This window comes from Aphelocoma coerulescens, chromosome 3, assembly GCF_041296385.1.
Source record: "Aphelocoma coerulescens isolate FSJ_1873_10779 chromosome 3, UR_Acoe_1.0, whole genome shotgun sequence".
Lineage (NCBI taxonomy): Eukaryota > Metazoa > Chordata > Aves > Passeriformes > Corvidae > Aphelocoma > Aphelocoma coerulescens.
In genome coordinates, this window is record NC_091016.1 from 120309830 (window position 1) to 120332531 (window position 22702).

At 42.7% G+C, this 22702-nt stretch overlaps 1 protein-coding gene and 1 long non-coding RNA gene across 2 annotated transcripts in view; both read right to left on the minus strand.

Annotated features, from left to right (window-relative positions):
• Positions 1–5142: 5142 nt before the first annotated feature.
• On the minus strand, positions 5143–16884 carry LOC138108728 (uncharacterized). Its single transcript, XR_011150063.1, has 3 exons — positions 16797–16884; positions 7126–7233; positions 5143–5722 (listed from the first exon to the last, which is right to left on the minus strand). It is a non-coding gene; the product is annotated as an uncharacterized lncRNA (long non-coding RNA).
• A 4014-nt stretch (positions 16885–20898) lies between these two features.
• RUNX2 (RUNX family transcription factor 2) overlaps positions 20899–22702 on the minus strand; it is a 90432-nt gene continuing 88628 nt past the window's right edge. Inside the window, exon 6 of the mRNA XM_069011765.1 lies at positions 20899–22353. Within this exon, the coding sequence (XP_068867866.1) occupies positions 21875–22353 (479 nt within the window). The 3' untranslated portion in view covers positions 20899–21874. The remainder of the gene's footprint in view (positions 22354–22702) is intronic.

The following is a 22702-nucleotide window of genomic DNA, read 5'->3' on the forward strand; positions in this document are numbered from 1 at the left end:
GACCATGCTGCTGTGTGTTGGTGTGCAGACACTTTCATCCACCTCCGTTCCTCTCCCTTCAATAATGTTAATGCCTCTCTCCTCCCTACGAGATGGGCTGCAAAGATAAATACATCACAGATTGGGAAGCATGCAGACACACTGAGGATAGGGTGCAGCTAAATGCTTTGGAAGGATAACAAAATGAATACACTTGGCCACAGAAAGAAAAAAGGGACCAGGGCCCATTCTTTGGACAGAAGGCCAACAGGCATGGTATGACCACGCCCACCATATTCAGTTTAGCTTCCAAATCACAGTGATCATATCCAAACTGCCCAATGGGAACAGTCCCTGGCCTGTCGGGCCTCCTGAGCTGTGCCAAGAATTTTGTGGGAGAGCCCTGGCCAAAAGCTTGCCCAGGCCTCTCCTAATGATTCTGTCAGGGCAAGTCCATGCTAATAACAATAATCTGTGTGTCCATTGAATTGTTTAATTTATTCATATAAATGTCCCCTTTCAGACTGGCTTTCACTATTTAGGTTCCTTTTCTTTGGAGAACATCTTCATTGTCATCTTTTCATTGCCCATCACTGCTCTGTGCTATGGACATTTGCAAGAAAATGCAACTTTGTGCTCATATGGCATCAATTATGTCTTGTAATCTTCGCCTTCTCTCCCAGATGGACCGCCTCTTTTCCCCTTCTCCTCACCTCCTTCCCTAAGGATCTAAGGAAAACAAGAGTGATTTTCAGTAGAGGATCTGAGAACTGTGCACAGGTTTGCTGACTTGATCATGGTGGAGGTGGGTATAAAACCAGAAGAATTGAGGTCTGCTTTGAGGAAGTGGCAAAAGTCTGTACTACTGCGGCATAAGGCAGTGGTAAGGAGCTTTAACTCTGCCCATCTGATTTTGGGAGCCTCAGCACTGAACCAGTTCACAGCCCAGACCCAGAGGAAGCCAGATCCTTCACACCTGCCCCATCCACATAATTGTAACAGACCCCAGGTGGCTTGGGCAGGGACAAGACAAATTTTAACCTTATTTGCTCCTATTTTCAACATTGCAGAAAGTGTAAATGAGGTTGAGAGCTGGAATTCTGTTTTAATTTTCTCTGAAATTGGTCTGCTTGTTGAATGTAAATGCACTGAGTTCCTTTCACATGTCCTGAGCTAGACACACTGGTATAAATGTTCGATGAAATGAAAGAATTTCCAGTTGATTTCTGGGATGGGATGGCATTGGTCAGCAGTTTTTTCATAATACTAGGAAGCCCTAAGGTAGAAGCAGACCTAGAACTGGAAAAAAATCCCATGAAAATGTCTTCCTCTCAGAAACTGTGGTTCAAATAGACTTTCACTTTTTAAAATTCCTCTGACAAGACTTTGAGGAAAAAAAAAGACACTCTACTGAAACAAAAGAATTACTATCAGAAATGCCTCTTTCCTAAGGCAAAATAGAAGAATTTTATGTCATATTACATCTGCTCTTTTCTTTATAATGTATTTGGGTAACTGATTTCCTAATGCCTAATGGTATAAATATAACACGGCAGAGAGATTAAGTCATTTGATACTATAGCAAGATGCCAAATAAGACCTGGTGTAAGTAGATGAAATAGCCTATTTATTAATTGTCTATGATTTATGTATTTTTTTTTTTTAATAAACATTAGGAGCATCTGTTAGCACAAATAACAGCTATCTTATTCCTTAAATCAAACTCTACCCTTTTGGTGATATCATACAACAATTTGACTCTGACATGTAGTATTGGCATTTCCTGCTAAATGGAAATAATAAGAGCATGGTTTTTGCTGAGCACTTCCTCCACACACACGTAGACACGTATTTCTCCTCCTACCTCCCTATTGTCTATAACCACGGCCCTGATGAAGTGTGACCAATCCAGAAAAAAAATACAGTGTGGGATGGTGGGCTCAATGGAAAATCATAACTTATTTTCCGCCCAGCAAAATCCTTTTTCTTCCTGCTCTTTGATAAACCATGGTTTGTGTTTTCTTCAGAAGCCTTGACAATGGCAGACTGTGCCTTTTCATCACTCGAGTGCTTTTGCTTTCGGTCTCTCTGCTATAAATAAGAAAGTCTTTGTGCTGGCCCTTTTGGATCACAGGCACGACCCGTGGAGGACACTGCAGCCTTTCCATGCTTCCCGGTGGTTCTCCCGCGAGAAAGCAGCCACACAAACAAACAGGCTGCTCTGTTTGGACTTTCTCCGAAGTCGCAATTTCTTCCACTAAATGTTTACGCATTCCAAAGCTGAGTGACTGGCCTTGCATCTTGGGAACCTAGTGCTGGGGATTTGTGTAGCTTTCAGGAAGACTTGGAGATGTGTATTTAATGGCTTCAGTTAACAAGTTAATTAGCATGCACTTTTTTTTTGTTTTTCTTAAGCTTCTGCTAAAATCAAAACACAGCTAGCATTTATTTTGGTGCTAATGGGAACATTTTCATAAGCTTCACATTTAGAGCCAGTAGAAGGATCCTGGCTCAGCACATTTTCAAAAGAAGGGCTTGATCCAAAGCGCTTTACAAAGTCATTTTCCCTCTGTTTCAGTAAGTTTGGAGTCAGCTGCTCAGTTTAGGTGTAAACTGCAGAAGAGAGGGCAATCTCCCACTTAGGGTCCCCAGTGTCCTCAAGCCTGACCTTGAGGGTCTGTCTCTAGGATTCAAAGTCAACAATACTCTTAATGGTACCTTCAGTCCCTGATATCCCAGAAGTGGATTATGTGCTGGGCATGAGCAACAGGCTAAGAGGAAGGGAAGCTCCTGAGAATCCTGATGCCTGGTCATGATTGGCTTGGCCCAAGATTGAACCACAGAGCAAGAGGAAAACAATCTGTTCTTTGCAAGTGTCTTCCCTGCCTGGCCAACCTCATCAGTTACTCATCTGTGAAGCTTCTCTCTGCCTTGCTTTTATTTCTCTTTCAGCTCAGCCTGTTTCTCTTCTGCTTTTTTTTTTTTTTTTTTTTTTTTTTTTTGGTACAAATGAACTAAATTCTCCAAACTCATCTGCATTGCTATCAGACATTGTTCTTTTAGAAAACCTTGGCATCATTTCTGAAGTTTCTCTATGTACACTTTCCTCTTCTTGTATTTCCGTCATCCAGGTATCATCACTCAATAACCGTACTGAGGCTGTAATGCTTTTCACATGGAAGGAATTGTGTTTTATTGATGGCAAATGTTGTAATGCACTTTCATGTCAAGATGAAAATCCGAAAAAGAAACTTTTTATAGTGTATGCTACATGAAACCTCTATGCTGAACCAGGCTGGAGAGAGAGTATGTTCCAGTACACATATGCTCTGACTATATATAGTAAATTAAACAGTCTTGGCATGCAGGAATGGGCATAAGAACATATTCATGCTGCAAAATTTTTAGCACGGGCACAGTCAAGTAGCACTCTCCCAAGCCAATTTCAGGCACAGATCATATGTTAGCAAAGCCAAGAACACTCTGAATAGGCATTTTGGATGTGACTGTTCCCTTCTAGGGGCTCAGGGTGCTTACTGTTGTGAACTAATGGAAGAAAAGCCAAGTGGCTTCAGGACAAGAGTGTGAACCCAGGCACTGCTTGGTTCATGCAACCACCGTGATCAAACCTACAATGGACATCTTGGGGATGCCATTCTCCAAACTGCCACCTGATTTCTGTGGTCACAGTAGGAACCAGACTCTGTGTGGGTCATTTTTATGATGGTTTTATTTGCAAAGGGATGCCTGGCGAAACCCCTGCACCTCACAGAGAGCAGATTGGAGCAACCTGCTTCCACAGAGGGAACAAATGCTTGGTGTGCAGTGGGAGAGGAAATGGGAGAGGAAAGACAGAGCCTACATGTCCACTGCTGGGTTCTTAGCCCAGGGACAAATCAGGATAATACTACCAAAAAACTTCAGTAAACAAACAAAAAATCTGCAAGTAAAACAAGACAATTTTCAGTGAGGACTGCGGGAATCAGTGTTTGCAGCAATTGGAGGTTGGAGAAAATGCAAGGTCAGACTGGAGGCAGAACCAGCTGTGAGGGTTTGCTGGTTCCCCAAAATCAGAGAGTTATCCCTTCCAGAATCTCCACCAGCACTGCCTCAGCTCATTTCTGAGCACAGATGGAGGCAAATTTTTCCTGGAAGGCACACGCACTACCCTAGGTGGTGGGGATCTGGGTGTGTGGCACAGCCAGCCTATATAGACACCTGCTTGGCATTAAGGATCTGAGTACATGACACAGCTGAGGACAGCAGAGCCTCTTGATAGTCATTACCCTACCTCCAGTGGGACTCTTTGCACAGCTGGTTAGTGCCCTTCCTCTCACTGCTGATGGAAACACACAGCCTGACCAGAGCCCTTGGGTGTGTGCCACATGCACTCCAGCCGTGGCTGTTACTACTGCCAGCACTTGACTCTTTTTCTGGTTATTTTTTAGGTTCCCTCACTCTGGAGGTGGTGTGGCTGAAATGCTCATCCTCAGATTGTTTTTGTCTCACTTCATACCCTTCTGCCACCTGCCATTGGATCCCCTCCAATTCCACCAAAATGAGTGAGAGTTAAAATCCTGGAGTGATTTTAGCCCCATGGGAGCAGGAAGGTCTGGACACCTCTTCAGAAAAGCTTGCTGGGTGGTGTCCACTTCTTCTTTTTTTTTTTTTTCTTTTTTTTTTTTTTTGCAAAGGCAAATTGTTTAGCTATACTTTGGGAAAGTATCCAAGTCTATGGCTCCTTGCCTGAAGGAGCCTTGAAGCTTTTTCAAGGTTGAATTGTCTCCTCAGCTCAGTCACCATGTGTGCAGTGATGTTGTGAATTTGCGTCTGATTTATGTACTGGAGAAACAAGATTACTACACATCCCAAGCACAGGAGAAATGGCCTTCTCCTTTTTTCTCATTTGACTCTTGGAGCTTTTTTCTGTTTGCCACTAAGAGAAAAACTGGAAAACCCAACTCAAAGCCCAGCAGCTAGTGGGTCAGGTCTCAGGTGTTGCTCACTCCTGTTAGTCACTGAGACCAATTCAAAGGCTTTCACTATTAATAGTTATATTAACTCCTGTGCCAGTGCATGGAGCTGACAATATTTTGCAAAAAAAACCACTTTTCTGTTCAAAAATGTAGTGCTCTCACTGATTTTGTGCACAACCATGAATTTAAAGAACTGAAAAATTCAGACTTCCACACCCAAAACCATTTTCCAGCCATGAGGTGTATGAAATCTGCTGGAAAAACTGGCTCCAGGGACACAGGTTTTTGCACCTCTTCGTGATCCAGATCCCAGGGCAGATGCTTCTGAGCTTCCTTTGCAGGCAGGAAGGAGAAATATCTTTTTAGAGTATGTCCTCCTAAAGTGGGCAACTCACTGGTTCAGATAAAAGCACTACTTTCCCTCTATTGACTCTAAAGGGAGCAAACACAGGGTAGGTGAGATAACCCCTATCCTACCTCTTTGGGCTTCAGCACTGGTCTATTTGCAGATGTTCTTCTCAAAGGTCTCATGCCCACCTTGGGGTGGATTTTGGGTGGGACGGCTGATATGTGTAGGCATTAATTAGTCAGGTCCTGAAAAGATTCACACCTGGCAAAACCAAGATGGAAATGTACTCCTGCCTCTTTCCTAGGACACAGCACTGTTGGTACATCTGCTTTCTTTCCACTTTATTTTCTTCCAGGCTTCATAACTCACTCTCCTTTCTGCCACCCAGCATCAGGTGTGAATGCTCCCACTTGCTCAGCTGGAAGGGAAAAATCAGATTTATACAAGCTCAGCTTTGCTAAGGCAAATGAGCTCTGTGAGTTTGGAGGTCAGTGCACCAGGGTGGGGGTCCAGGTAGATGTCAAAATTGCAAAGGACATGCCAAAATAAGCTCAAACTGTGTGAACACCCAGACAGACAATCCTGATAAGGGAAAAGCCTTCTGCAAACCAGCAGCAGAGCCAGGAGGAAAGATCTGCTCTCACTCTATATTATTTTCCTGTCTAGAAGTCTGGGCTACAGGAAAACCCTTCAGAAAATAGCCAAACATATGTTGCTGTCAGTTATTTTTTGTTGACGGAAAAAGAGAGCTCAAACTTTTCTCTGAAAACATCCCTTGCTCAGGGTTCCTGGAAGAGGCTGAAATCTCTGGTTTCTACAGTGGCTGTCTCTTACTGAGGGCTCAGGATCATGTATGATTCCAGTTTTAGCTCTGGTCTGCAGAAGATCTGAGGCATAACCCCAGAAGTAAAACGGTGCGTATGGATGCACAACGTGGCTGTCACTGGTCCAGGAGTTCCATGTTCCCAAGGATATGGAAAGTGGGAACTAAAATTGTTTTAAATGGAGCATCTTCCTGTCTTGCTTCCACACTGCTGTGAATTCTCTTTTAAAATCTCATTTTTCTCCTTTTCTGGTTTCTAGGGCTTGAGTGAGAAGAGTTATCCTCTCCTATTTTTTAGATGTTTATGTTCAACATCCTGAGTTTATTCACAGAGCAACAAGCCTGCCTTTAAAAATCAGGGCCAAATCTAGGTCAAATCTGATAAACATTTCTTCCTTTGCTCTGCAGACTCAGAGGGCTCAGGCACTTGTCTGTGTCACTGCAGGTCAATGACTGACACCACATCACCAACAGGCCGTGAAGGCTGAGCCCCAAAGGTGAGGCCAAAGACTTTAGCTTGAAACCCCTTTCTCTGGGTTTTCAACAAATGCATTTTATGTCACATTTGCCAACAGTCACCATTTGAGTTGCAGTACTTCAGTGTTCATGAGACCAAAGACTCTTCACAAACTCTTAATCTTCCATACAAGAACATTTCTAGAAGTATTTAGAAGGGACTGCAGCACAGCATGTCTTGGGTGTTCTCTTTGCTGTGCAATAAAGGTGCCATCCAAACCAATGCTTGGACAGAAACATCTCTGCTAACTGGGGAGATGTCATCATGAAATGTGTTCAGTCATTCAGGAGTTCTGAAATTACTGAGTTTCACTGACTGACCATGTGACAAAAGCTACAGACAAACATTGCCTTTGTGTCACACAGCACAATCCCAGCAGTTCTGCTTCATATCGAAGGGGGCTGCAAATTAAAGTTAGATGCTCCCAAAAGCCCAAGATAAATACTTAAACTGAAAGAAAGACTCTTTCAAAATTACTCACTTTGTCTACCCTGGGCTTCATGTTCACAAAGCTCCCTTATCCATGGAACAGCTCCAAGTGGCAGTGGCTGCTCACAGGAGTTGCTCCTACATGAGTCAAACAAAGCAGCTGCAGGATCATAGAAGCATAGAATCATTAAGGTTGGAAGAGGCCTCCAAGTACATTGAGTCCAATCATTAACTCAGCTAGCTCACCACTACACCATGTCCTTCAGCACTACATCTACAAATCTTTTAAATCTCTCCAGGGATGGTGACCCTACCACCTCCAGGAGTAGCCTGCTGCAATGCTCGACTACATTTTCAGTGAAGATATTTTTCCCAATATTCAATCTAATCCTCCCCTGGCACAACTTGAGGTCATTTCCTCTCATCCTGGCACTTATAATTTGGGAGAAAAGAGTAAGCCCCACTTGGCTACTATCTCCTTTCAGGGATTTATAAAGAGAAAAAGGTCCATCCTGAGGCTCCTTTTCTCCAGGCTAAACACCCCCAACTCCCTGGACTTGTGCTCCAGACCCTTCCCCAGCTCTGCTGCCCTTCTCTGGACACTGTCCAGGCCCTCAATGTCTTTCTCACATGAGGGGTACAAAACGGAACACAGGATTTGAGGCATGGCCTCACCAGTGCCCTGTGCAGAAGGACAGTCCCTGCACTGGTCTTGCTGCCACACGATTGCTGGTACATGCCAGGGGCCATTGGCCTTCTTGGCCACCTGGTCACACTGCAATCAGGATGTGACAGCCCAGAAAAAGTCAGAAAAAATGAAATGCAAATAATGAAACTAGATTCATGTGGTTCAGCCCTTTTCCTCTGTGCTCTTCAGCATATTTGCAACACTACGGTGATGGCTGATAAGAAAACAGGGGGTCAAAGTGTCAAGAAAACAGGGGTTGTTTCCTTTCTATTAAATATGAAAAGCAACATCTCCCAGCTTTCTCACGGCTCAGCCCAACCCAGAGAGTTGCTAAACTTTACTCAGGTGCAACTGAGAGATGCTGGCTTCACAACATCTGTAAAACAACATATCACACCCATTAATACGTTTCAAAGCCTGGGACACCTCTTTTTCCCCGGATGCTTTTCTGCCTTGACCAACAGCCCATGCACCATTTCTTTCACTCCAGGAAAAAAAAAAAAAAACAAAACCAAACCACTTATCAGTAATGATCAATGCACCAGTTATGTCTTTGTAAGAAGAAGACAAATGCAAGATGAATTTGAGAACTGAAATTATTAACTGTACCAGATAGCAATCATTATGGATACAATAGAAACACTGTTTTTATGGCACTTAATCTTTTCCCTCATCTCTCCCACTGCAAAGCCTCCCTCTGCTCAACTATCTGTCTCAGATAATTTAGAAGATTACAGGAAACTTAGAGCAATTTTTCCCAGTTTCTCCAAGTTGGGTTTTTTAAAAATTATTTATTTATAGTCTTAAAAATTACTTGGCCAAGAACTTGTGATTTTTTCCAGCTGTGTTGGATGGTCTAGCAAAGATATTACTTTGTCTATCTTATATCCAGTGGATTGATCTCTAGCACCAGCACCAGCTGGATTTACAGAGGGGCAGTGGGATATGTTCCATCTTGAATGACCAAAGCACTGACTAAAGGAGAAGTCTTCCCCCATCTTCTGAAGTCTTCAAAATGATATGAAAACCTCCAGTCCAATCACACACACGATTTTGGGACCAGGGAGGATGCTCCAGCTGGGGGTCTGCACACAGGGGCATCTCGCAGCACTGAGCAACAAAGACTAAAGAAATTAACAACTGTCAGCATTGCCACTACTTAATTATCCAGATGACCTTCAAATCCAGGGGCCAAAATTCTTGGTTTTCCTAGGAAACAGAAATCCTTTCTGCACAGAGAATGGGTTTTCCCATGCCAAACCAGAGGCAAATCCCACCTTTTCACTGGCATTCACTCATCTTCTGTTTTCCTTGGGAGAGCCAATTTGCCCTGACTCACACACACAGCTCCATAAACATGCCCAGGTACAAGATGCTGATCTGGTCACATGCAAAGAAAGCAAAGATCCCCAAAGCCTAAAGGTGCATTTTAGAGTGCTTCTCCCAGTAAGGAAGCTGGAATTTTATGTTCCCCTTTGAGTATCATGTAATACAACAATAGTGCACAAATACATATATCAGAAAAATAAAACCCCTCGATAAACTACTGGCCCTAACTTTAAATCTCAGGGAATTAGCTCCTGACTTAGGGAGATCAGCTTTGGGGACATCGTTGGCCAAACTATTTTCTCTTGGTCATCTGCACGGTGGGGGATATCCCTTCCAACATCCAGCTTCAGTTTCTGAATTAACAGTCTGTGTAACACTTCTTGTATAGTCTGTGAAGCCTTTTAATGACAATTCAGGCATTAAGTTCCTGCTTTAGGAACGACTTAGCCATTGTCCCTAGCCCTTAACTCACTGGGAGCTATGGGGAGTCATCAGGTGAGGAAGTCACAAGCCATGGCATTCAAGGCTCTGCTTCTCACTGCTACCTTTGCCTCAAACATCCAGATGGCTTTTATGGCTACAAAAGCAAAACCAGCAGGATTCAATTCTACCATTTATTACCTGAAGCAAGTCATTCTTTTGTATATCCTTCTAATAATGTTTTTTTAAACCTTTACTATGAACCTAAAGAGGGCAAAGTAGATTGCACATATACAGCAGCTGTGGCAGAAAAAAAGAAATTCTCAAACTGCAACCCTCCTTTTCCTTTTAATTTGGATTGGTATTGACCTGCTAAGGAGAAATGTGTTTACTGACAAAGAATAGGCCTTCTCTGGAAAAATGGCATCACAGCCTTTCAATTTTTTGAAATTTTCCTCATCACAAATATTAACAAATGAGTACATATTTTATGAAGAAATACTGATTTCTTAACAACAGCTGTAAAGCAGCCAAAAACCCTTGGAAGAAAAGCAGTAACTGCATTTTAAGCTATAAAAAACAACTAAATAAACCAGGAACTGCAGGATTCATGGCAAGATCAGCTCCCTTGTTCGATACATACTTTTACCCATTTCTGATACTATATCCTATTGAATAATATTGACTCAACAAGGTGGCAAACACAGAGGAAAAATCATATTCATACTCACATTCATATCCCATATTTTCCCCAGTGCCTATCTAAAGCATTACACAACTTTTATTAAGTACCCATCCGTTCTGGACCCTTGAGAAGAGAGTGAGTTTAAGAAAACACTCTCAGAAGTGAACTCCTTCTCATTGTGGGAGACAGCTGTAAACTTGGTTGCCCCTTTCTCGTATTGCACGTGGATGTGGGTGCGTTTCTGAACTTCACATCTTCCGTCTCTGAGGTTTGTTTTCTTATTTGCAGTTGTTGTGGCAAAGAAACACTAAAGAAATGACTTTGACACTTCATTTGCAAAGCCTGAGTTCTGTGGCCGTCCTCACCTTTAGCACCAAAGCTTTGCAAATTCAGTATTATCCTTGTCTCTGTTGGGTGCACCTTTTCACATGTCTCCAGGACCAAGGGTCACCAGCCAGACTGCTACAATTTTGCCTGATTTTGGTCCCCAACCCCATTGTGGGGTTGAAAGGATGCAACAGAATGGGAGAAACCCTGCAGGTACCAGTGATGAGGTCAGTTATACAGCTGGGGAAGGGATGGATCCCTTCATGCAGCTCCTTTGGGATTATAATTAAAATACTTTATCACGGCAGTAACTGAAATGCCAAAGGGCCAATAGTGACATTAAATCTGGCAGCACCTTCAGCAAATCTACACTTCCTCAAAGCACAAACTGGATCAGATTTTAGCTTTGCTTTTTGACAAAGGTGTCAAAAGGTGTTCAACACCTTCTTGGGGAGCTGGAAGAGAGGGTACCTCTAGGGCCCTACTACTTTCAGTGTAAAGCCAGGATCTGAGCATGGTGATTTGCATCTGAGATTACTTTTTTTATGGTGTGCATTAATTTATTCATCTTCACCAGGGTTTCACCCCTCAGCCCCACAGCAGTGGATGCAAGTCTCCAGTAACCCCACCCGTACAGCCTTGGGGAGGTGTCATCTCCTGCACACCAAGGTTAGTTCAAGTACCAGTGGTTTGTGTTTTCCTGTCTCTTGGTTGTCACACTGCAGATGACTTAAATTATCTCTCTCTATTTTAAATTTTCACCAGATGGTGAAACATGATACAGGCAGGTGTCTCTAAGCAGGAGAACATGCCCTCACCCATGAGTGGAGGATCCTCTTTCCATCCTTCACCACAGGTGCCGCTGACATAGAGTGGGCACTAGGTCTGTCCCTCTGTGCCACACACACCTGGCTTTGTAAATCCACAATAATCAGGTGATGCTGCAGTACATGAACACATCATCTGTTGGTATTTTCTGGCATGGAGGAGCTCATGAGCTGCTCCAGGGCAGATGCCCACAATAAAATGCCAGTCTTGACATGACCATTGCCAGAATAATATACTTTATAAACAAAAGCAGTGCACAGAAAAAATAAAAATGTCCCTGTGCCCTGTAAAATGGAAAAAACCAAAATGAGTTCCTGGTTGGAAACTTATGAAAGTAGCAACTGGGGGGATCCTCTTGGTCAGGCAGAGACAAGGAGGTTTAAAACAGCACGTACCAAACCTTCCCTCACTGGCAAGGAAAGCGGTTGCATAAATTCTTCATAAACATCTTTATCTGCAGTCATTAGGCAGCAATCCTAAACATTGAATGTGTTCTTCCCATAATTTCACAATAGGTTTTTTTCTAGTTTCTAGGAACTGTTTTCAAGGACTGCCACTCAGAAACTGAGAAAAATGTGTGACCATGATACACAGTCAATTCTTTTTCTTGGGCATTGCCCAATTGCAGAAATACAAAATATCATGTCACCGTGTACTGTACTTTTCTCTAACACTTTTTATCCAGTACCTGTAAGCACATTACAAACATGAGTGATTTTGCTATGATTTCAAAGATCCCTGCCCAGAAGGAAAGACAGTTTCTGTGCTGAACATAAGGAAATGAGGATTAAATGAGCAGCATGAGGAAGGGCACAGGTATCTTCCTTAATGCCCAATACAATGCTTTGTGAAACCCCAATCCTATCTTTATCTAGTACTTTGAATTGATGTCTTCCAGAGAAATAAAAAATACTGAGAACAAAAACAGGGCAGAGGAGAAAGTACAAAAAAAGATGGAACAAAAATGGCATTTTAAACCACTGGCCCCAACTCAGTATGGAACCATTTTCTATTGCAAGGAGCAAGTCAAACAAATTCCTTGTTGAATTGGTATTTTCTACAGCTCCCCAAAAGCTGTGAATTTTGCAGCTCTTTAAAACAGAGGGTGAGATCCCTGCCATGGCTGCTCCAAATCCCCAGACAGTGCAGGAATTGCTGCTCCACGCATGGCAACCGAGCAGCGAAGGGACAGAAGCACAGGCTGGATTTTCAGTCCCGACTTTGAGTTCCAGCTGCCAAGTGGCGTTGCAAAGACAGACCTCTGGAGATTTCTCATAATTTTTTTGGCTTATTTTCCTGGTGTGTTAATCTTAACAGAAATCAGCTGTTTTCCTCACTTTTACAGTATTTGCAGAAGAGACTTTAGCATCTGGCCTGGCTATTATTAAAAGATCAGAGCATCCTGCTCTTTTAGAAGAACATCACTACTGGTAATAAATGGACAAAGATCCTTTGCATCCAGGTTTGCTGAGATCTGTCTGGATTATTTGGGCTTTTTATCCCTTCTGCTGCAGCCTGTCCTTCCTATTTCCTCACGTTTGCCAACCAGCCTCACACACCCTGGAGCAGGGATAAAAACTGTGTTTTCCTGGAAGAAGCTGTCTCAGAGCGTTTGGACGTAGCAGCATCATTTTCAACTACCAAGGACTTCTTTGGAAATCAAAAAGTAAACAAGCTTTGAGGGGTTGAGCAGCTGCCTTAGTGTTCATGCTTTGATTTTATATTTAATAGTGCCCTAAAGTCACAGCCTGGAGAAATAATCACAGTGTCTTCCAGTACCTAAAGGGGTTCTCAGAGAGCTGGAGAGGGACTTTGGACAAGGGCATGGAGTGACAGGACAAGGGGCAATGGCTTCACACTGCCAGAGGGTGGGGTTAGATGAGGTATTAAGAACAGATTCCTTGCTGTGGAACAAGATGATCTTTAAGGTCTCTTCCAACCTGAACCATTCTGTGATTTTATGAATACACCTGAAGGGGAAAGGAGAGGTCACTAAGCACTGGAGCCCTATAGATGTGCAACAAGATTTTAAACCCTTATTGCACCTTGTGTGCCCAGAGGCAGGGACAAACCAAAACCCTAATGCAGATACTGGGGAAAAACTGCACTTTGGAAGGTTGGAGGTGGACATCAGGAGAAGCTTGGAGATAGAATGCTCCACTAAAGGCCTGGCTTTATCTCCATGTCTAGGAGATACCAAGACTTGCTGGGCACAGCACTGCTGAGAGGACCTGGTGGCTGTGGTCCTGCATCGAGCCTCTCTTGAACCAGGAGACCAACGGAGACTCCTTCACTTCACTCAGCCAGCGCTTCAGTGACCCTTCATTGATTACACCCACACTTATGGGTAGGAAAATGCTGCGTCCAAAACCACGGGACTATTAATAGAGGGACTTCAGCTGATCTCTGCTGGCGTAATCACCATCTGAATTTGGCCTCGTGGCAAACATTAATCACTGGCAAGTTGCTGTGGCGTATCAACGTTAACATGGGTTGTTTGCTTTTCTCTAAGTGTTGGGACATCCCACAAGACCCAGCTGCTCATCCCGAGCGAGCTGCCGGGAGGGAGCAGCCAAGGGCTGCCTCCACAGATTGCAGAGATCTCTGCTTTTCTTCCTGCCCCACCGCAAATCCTGAGTAAATCTGTTGAGGCAGCACAACTTGGGCCTTAGCTCCACATTGTTATTTGACCAGATCAGCAGTCCAGAAAATGGGTCATTTTTTCTAAACATGTGGTTTAGAAATGTGCTGTTTCAAAGGACACTATCCAATGGTGTGAGACCAAACACTGGATTTGTAGTAAAAAAAGCTAAACAAAAACAACAGCAACAACCAAAGTTCTTTGTAAACATGGAGCCCATAGGATACCCTGACAAGGTAGGGAAATAACAAATTCCCTGATCTATATTTAGGGAAACTGGGGCATTAAAAGAGGAGTCCCAAGCTGTCTGGAGAATCACGGACGATGCTGAAATTTCTCAGCTACAGAAGTAAAACTAATTTGTCTCATATTTAGAAGTTCTTACAAATACACCTATAGGGATTTTTTAAACTCCCACACAACTGGAGTAAGGAAATTCATGTCTGCTTGCTATATAGGTAACACAGTCAACATTCGAAATGCAGGTTGCATCTACACTAAGTAACATATGCAATAAATGTGCACAGGAGTAGCAGGGCAGGCCTGAGAACTTCAATTTTAAATTGTGTTGTACTTCCCAAGTTATTTGTTTGCACTGCATCAGATCACCAGAAGCTTTTGGAAGTTTGGGCTTTGCTCTCTTTCTATCGCGTGGTCTTATCTGTTACTGGCACCAACAGCTTCATATTCCCAGAGGCATAAATGCTGAGAGTCCCCCCTCCAAAGCCATACAATTATCACAAAGAGTCCTCATGGGAACATCTCCACACATCCCAGACTGACATTACACTAGTAGATCTAAAGGGAAAAGATAATCACAGAAGGCCCAAGCTAAATATTTAATTTCTTGCTTTTCTTCAAGATGTTGAGTAGAAATGCTCAATGAGCTCCCAGAATTTTATCTGTCACAGTTGTTCCCATCACCTGTCCAAGGATTATGGATTTCTAACAGATTTGTTTATAACTTTTAACCCATCCAACAAATGTTTCTGGTGAATAACGCTTTTGGGCTGTCCTCTGCAGGCATTCATCTGAGTGGTGAGTGCCTGAGCTGGACACCCTCACTGCACCCTTACCCAATACATGATCTACTGTGACCCCCCACATGCTGCAGAACATTGGTCATCTGTTAGAGGTTTCCCAGAGGAAGAATTTCACCCCAAAACATCAGTACATTTCCTCCTAATCATGCAGAAGGTAACTAGGCAGTTCATGTCAATCCTGGAATATATAACTGAGGCTATTTCCTTCTTTTCCCCAATAAACAGCTTGATGAATGTTTTATTTGGTGTCAGAACAGGGCTTGGTGCTAAACCATAAAGTCAGACCCTGCTCCTTCTCACCCCCACCTCTCCCAAAGAACTTGTTTTAGGCACAAAAAAGGCTGATTTAGCCCTGTGGCTGCTCTGAGCCTTTCCAGTGCTGCTCACAGCCACAGGAAATTAAAAAGTTAAAACTGAGGCCAGCAGGGAGAGGCAGTGTAGGACTGCATGGGACCAGCAAGCCCAGACTCCAGTGATCCAGAGCTGATGTTCAACCCTCACAAATCAAACCCAAGAAGCTATTTATTGACACCAAAAGACGGGGAAAACAACAGTCACCACCCCTTGCAGGAAACATATCTAACTGTAGTCTCCTAAAGTAGTTTGAGTTTTATCTACCCCCACCACTCCACATGTCTCTGTACAGGGCTATCCTCCATGTTCACGAGTGGTGGTCACTTTGCCTCCAGAGTGGTTGATTTTTTTGCTAAGGCAAAAGAGTTGCCTTCTTAAGCTGCAGGGTAAACGAACCAAAAAATCAAAAAAAACATCCCCAGAATGAAGTTCAGTGGGAACTACTGTACTGAATCAGAGGGATGGTTTAGCTCTATCAGCCCTTGTGCTGACCATGTCTGCTGTAGATATCCCAGAGAAATGTGCAGAAACCAATAAAAATTGATCTTTAAGGTCTCTTTCAACCCAAACCATTCTATGATTATATGAAAAGAGAGATCACTGTAACCCCTCAATAACCTATGTATGAATTTAATCTTGTCCAACCTCTTTATTCAGATTTCATTTAGCTGAATATGTGTTCTCCATATATTCACACAAGCAGTTTTTATCTCAGACAACATCATGTAGCAGGCAGCTCCCAGCCTGCCTCACAGGGCCATGGAATAATTTGGAAAGGATAATGGGAGGCCTCCAGATAAACCTCCTGCTCAAGCAGCCTCAACTTGGAGATCAGATCAGGTTGTTCCATGCTTTACCAGTTGGGTCCTGTAAATCTTCAGGAACAGAAGTGCCACAATCTCCCATGGCCCCTGTTCCAACACTTCACCATATAAAATGGAGAAAATTTTTTTATTTCCATTGATGAGAATATGGATTAAGTGACCCTAAAAGCAAGACTATAATGAAGGTGCCTCTGAGCTCTGAGTAGCTGAGACGGGTTAATCTGTGTGCCAGAGGGCAGCAGAAATTCTTAGCACTAAAGCTTGTAACATGAGTCCCCCACAAAACAATTTCTATAGCAACTACACCACAGAGCATTGGTTGGTTTGCTTGGTTCCTCACTCTTGGATCAAGCTTCCCTACAATCAGGATTCAGATTTTGAGCTGGAATGAAAGACCCCTCAAGTTTTAAGCACCACACAAGAAATGTGTAGGTCCATGATAAAGCCAACAAGATCTCACAAAATCAGTATCAGTGACATTTAAACTTCAGAGCCAAAGGTTTCTCAAAACAATCAGAACCCCACACCTCTCTGTGCTACTATTTCACAGACTCAAGAAATAGATAAAAAGGATAAGAACTTACTATGAAACCAGACACAAGCTTGCAAACAACCCCTGTCCTCTCCTCCTGCAGACAGCCTTGGGTGAACTTAACCTCACCTTCATTAGCTGCATCTCCTCCTACACCTGACACTAAGCTGGAGGAAGAAGCAAAGACTGACTCCCTCAGTCCCCTCCCAATCCATATATCTTTTGCTGTTTGAAAACTATTCTCGCCTCAGGCCATGCAAATCACAAGATTATCTGTAACTGCATTCCTCAGGTCTGACCAGGAAGAGGTGGGGATAGTTCAACCCCCATCATGAAAAAGCATCATAAATCCCAATCCCTCCCTCCCAATTTAGAAATCTATCCAAGTTTTCCCTGGGAATGTCCCAGCTAAAGCCAGTTGTTTGGTTCCTGAATTAACAAAATAGCAAGATGAACAGAGCAGTTTGCACACTAAGAAACACAGGTTTCAATAATTTGCAGACTCAGGAAAAGAAGCGACATTTGAGATCAGATTTAGAAGGTGTCTTTCACCACCCAAGGGCCTGGAAACTTGCTTTTTATACTTAGTTGAAAACTCAAGTGTTGCAGAAATCGATGGGTAAGCCACAGATGGGCCAGTCCTACCATGTGCTCACTTTACCCTGCCTGGTGCCAAGAGGAGACAAGGAAGAAAAAGAAGCATAGAAGAACAGTAACAAAAAAAAAAAAAGCCATTTTATTGAAAATGAAATTAAAACTTCAAATTAATATTACAATCATGAGAAAATGCCAAACAATTCAATTTACAGTTGCAACATACAATACAACTAGTCCCTTTGAAGTTGAAGTAAACTCATCCACAATCATTGTCTGTGGCATAAAGCAGAGTGTGTTTGTACAATATGTGCATGAAAAGCAAATCTTGGGTGACAGCATTTGAAAAAATAAAAAAATTAAAGCTTGTATTTACACAAAATGCTACAAATATTTTGTTCCAGCGGAAATTCAAGATTGGTAAAGCATATTTAACAATAAAAAAAAAATTGGAATGTCACTCATATTACCTAAAGTTACTGTAAAAGTATGGTCTTGGCTGATATACTTAAAAGTACTGCATTAAAAAAAAAGCAAAGAGTTATCTGTAAACATGGAAGTAAACAAACATCTAAAAAAAGTTCTCAGAAAATGTTAAACTGAAATGCATTCTATTTAAAAACAACAAGAAATTCAGGGGGGCAGAGAATGGGGCTTCTTTGAGCTCATGGCTGATCCAGGTTCAATTATTGCTTTTGCTCATGGCTTGCTGCTGCTGCAGCCCAGCACAGGGCTGAGCCTTGCTTTGCTCAGGGTGAAAGTGCAAAATTCTCCCCTCTCCAGATGGTACCTGTGGAAACTGGCAAATCTTTGCTCAGGGGACTTCTGGCAACAAAGGTTCAATGCTAAGAAAGATGCAGCAGCTGGGCTTTTAAAGGAATTGATAAACACCATGTGAATGATGCTGTCGGATAAAAAATTTGCTTTACTCTTCTGTCCCGACCCACTGCACCTGATCTGGTTACCCTTAGGAGGAGGGAGAGGAGGATTTAATCCTCCATTCAGCAAAAGGGACATTGTGCCTGTTGTGCTGGAAGTAAGTCTTTGGTAGGATAAGAGAGCTGGAAGGTAAAAAAGGCTATTTTTTTTCTTTAAATCTATGACCAGTGCCGAAGATTGCCACTGCCCGAAGGGAAGGGCTGTCGTACCTTTGAGAAAATTCCATTCTGCGATGCCAAGCACCTCACAGAAGCTCAGATAAATTGATATGATTCACTACATAGCACCGGTTGGGTCTGACTATCTGATTCAAGAGCATTTCCAAGTGAACTCAAAAGCATTTTCTGAAAGCTTTGATGAGCCTCTCTGCCTCAGCCTGTACGACTCCCTCCATGACCAGCCTGATGTACTGGGACAGATTTTCTGAAGGCACCAGGAGGCTTCAGGAGCATGGGGGTCTACTGAAAGTCAAGGGGCTGGTGCTCCTCTGTCCACAGGTACTTAGAAATCCTTTCCTTCCTATCTCAAGCAGGCAGAGCCAGGTCAGACGAGGGCATGGATTGACTGGATCAGGCACGTGCGCCTCGACTGGGCGGAGAAAACATATTCAACATTTGTCCCTAAAGGTCCAGTTGAAAAACCATGGGGACACAAACAGAGCCCTGTTTTGGTATTGGGCAAAACAAAAGTCTGGTCTGTGCTGGATTTATCCAGAAACAAAAACCAAGTGCTCGAATTTTACAACAAAGTCTAAAGGAAAAGAAAAAAGAAAATCTGGGTTGCTGCCTGCAGCCACTCTTAACAACATTTCAACACAAAAGCACCCTAAAAATTACTTAATATGCATACAGTAAACCTTAAAAAGCCCTTCTCAGCAATAACAAATAATGTACAAATATAGTACCTTTTATTAAATAGGAAACAGCTTGCACTGGCAGTACATCTCTTTTTCTCTTGCTTACTAAACAAAAAACAAAACTGAAATGTGTAACCAGACACTGGCTTTTTAAGTGCTGCTGAGACTAACAAACATTACTTTACAGTTACAAATAAATGGACAGTGGTATGCTTCAAGCTACCACAAACCAACAATAAATAGAATCAATTACAGCTTCCATCTTTGAAGGAAAACTAAGTATTAGAAGAAAAACAAAGTGTCTTACTTATACTTTAAGCATACTTGGTATACAACCTTTAGAAGGCTAAGACTTTATTAATTTATTATTTTTAAGAGCACGTCATCACGCAGATTGGAGGGATGTACCATGCTAATGGCAGCTCGTTTAACAGCTTCGCTGTTAACGAGCAGTGAGGGTGGTGTCCGGCTCTGTGTGGCTGTGCCCAGCATTGATTTACTGCCATGCTTGGAGGTAGCCAAAGATCACCCAAGGAGCAGCTTGGAGGAGGCTGCAGACAGTGGTGACTGAGGGAATGGAAGGAAGGAGCTTTGGCCAAGCCCACAGGCACGTGCTGAACATCCCACTAAGGCAGGCTTAACACCTGCCTGGGGAGAGCATGGGGAGGATGGCTCAGCTCCCACCACATCCAGCAGATGCCATGTCACCTCCCTGCTTGCCATGGCAGCCCTGGGCTGGGCAAAACTGGGGCCTCTCTGGGGGGTAGTTTGACCACAGACAGGTTGGGGTTTGTGTGCAACCTGCTCTCCTTGTATCACACCTGGGAGCCCCAGGGTGGCTTTGAAGGTGAGTTTATGTCTTCAGCGTGGGCAGAGGTGAGTTTTGCAGCCCTTGTGCTTGTTCCTCTAACACAGCAACAGCCACATCAGCTTTAGAGCCACCACCGCATCCGCATGGCTCCCGCATTTAATGCTAATGGGTGGTGACTCGCTACCAGGCAGTTTCTGTCTCAAGTTTGAAACCTTTTAATTCCACCAAGTGGGCTGAAATTGCAAGGGGAGGGGAAAATGTTTCACCATTTCTCCCTTAATCCCATTTCTGAGATATTTAACACGTCATCATTTGCAAAATACGGGCTTTGAAATGGTTTTGATTTTTCTTTGGGAAAAAAAAAAAACCCTGTCGACATCCAAATTATGCTGTCAAAATAGACTATTTTAAAAATGAATCTTTTCAAATTTTGAAGTTCTGAGAAAAATCCTTGGAGAAGAAGAAATTAGGGGAAGGGTGGAAAGTATTTCATCCTTCCTACCATTTTTCCAGTGTCTCCACAACTACTGATTAAAAGGCAAGACTGTGTTGAAGGCAACCAGACAGCTAATAAAAATATTTTAAACACAATATTTCCTTCATAAGTTATATAAAAAGATCCTACATCCAAAATCATTTGATGTGGATGCATTTGGGTTGGGTTTGTTGTTTTTAAGTCACATTGTAAACTGGTTCACACTGGAACTGCTTTTCAGAGTTCAGGGTAAAGGTCTGAGGTTTACACTATTGCAGAAATGTAAAAAGTAAAAAAAAAAAAATAAAACAAAAAACACTTTTAGAGACCGAAGTCAATATATCATTACATTAAGAAACGTTTAAAGGGTCCAGATGTCATTAAATAATTATAAATATTCTTTTAAAGTTATATGATGATTCATGTTAGCAAGCAACCTCAAATTTTACACATTTATAATTTAAAAAAAAAATAAAAAAAGAACATAGCCGAACACAAATACTATGTATACCATTTTGGCTCTAGTAATATATATTGCCATTCTCATATTTTGCATAAGTAATAACATTTTGTTTTTTTGTTTTTCAAGGTTTTGGTTGTTATTTTTGGTTTTTGGCTAATCGAAGGCAAAACGAACGGATACAAAAGCAAAAAGAAAACCCCGGGGTTGGCTCACCTAACTTGAAAACTCATTCTCTTTAAGTACCCAAAAACAAACCAAAAAAGCAATGAACACAGAGAAATTCCAACCATTATCCGCAGCAAGGCTCGGACAGAATTTTTTGGGACAGCTGTTTTCGTCTGAATGGATCATAGCAAAATGGAAGCAACTTGCTCTTTGTTTTCCTTTTTATGTGCGCCAATACAAACCAGGTGAATTGCACTACAGGTGTGGAGAGGGTCCCATACGTTGTATGATTGCAACTGTATCTGGAGTTCATGGTTAGTTTTGGTTTTTTATTAAAATAAAAGGGAATGCAGCCTTTGCCTTGCATCACCATGTTTCTCCTGATAGCCGGGGAGTCCGTTCTCTCCTTGTTGGCAAAAGTACTCACTAGTTATTACAAAACTCTAGGAAAAAAAAAAAAGAAGGAAAAAATTCCAAAAAAAAAAGGGGTGATTTTTGTGTGTGTGTGTGTGTGTGTGTGTGTGTGTGTGTGTGTGTGTGTGGAAAGTACATTTTAAATATAAAACAAGGTAAAATGGTTCCAAGGGGAAAAAAAAAGAAAATATGTGCTTTGATTCACATAATCTGAAACATGGGTTGTGGTGTGTTGGTAACTCTTGTGTTATTTATGGCCATTATCATCCCGTCTACACAGTTGCACATATTGGTAAAATCTGGTGTTTTTAAAAAAAATAAAACAAAAACCAGGCACTTCGTAGTTAGTCGACCGTTTGGTGGTTTGGTTTTTTTTTTGGCTTGCGGAGGTTGGGCCGGCTACGGAAGAAATCTCAGTACGGCCTCCAAACAGACTCATCCATCCTGCCACTAGAATTCAAGACGGTTGGGGAGCTGCTGTGGCTGCCATCCGCCTCCACCCCGTCACTCTGGGTGGGCAAGTTAGGGTTTAGCAGCGTGCTGCCGTTGGACGTGGTGGTGCACGGCGGGAGCATCCTGGAAGGGGAGCGGTCCCCTCCCGGCACCATGGGGAACTGGTATGATCCTGACGAAGTGCCATAGTAGAGATATGGAGTGCTGCTGGTCTGGAAAGGTCCACTTTGGTTTTGGGAAGAGCCGGGGTAGGGTGGTGGTAGGTAGGTGTGGTAGTGAGTGGTTGCGGACATACCCAGTGACATGCCTGAGGTGACTGGCGGTGTATAGGTAAAGGTGGCTGGATAGTGCATTCGTGGGTTGGAGAAGCGGCTCTCAGTGAGGGATGAAATGCTTGTGAACTGCCTGGGATCTGAAAATGGGCCCAGCTCTGAAGCACCTAAAAAATTATAACAAAAGACGGGGGAAAACAATTCTGTAAATACCATTTTTTGTATCACGTGATGATAGAATTTTATTTTTCTAAGATAACCCACTTCTTTTGGCCCCCAAGAGAACAGCAGATCATATCAAGCAATACATTGCAAGGAACAGTGTTATACATCTATCTTTTAGAAGTGCTGGGCCAAACTCATCCCTGGTCTAACTCTACTGATGCCAATGGAGGGAGCAGCATTGCCAACCTGAAGTGTTCAAAGGTCATGAGTCAGGTTGGGAAAAAAAAAATCTCAAAAATCAAGAGATTGAAAAAGAGCCAAAAAACCAAAGGGGAAAAAAGATGTCTAAAA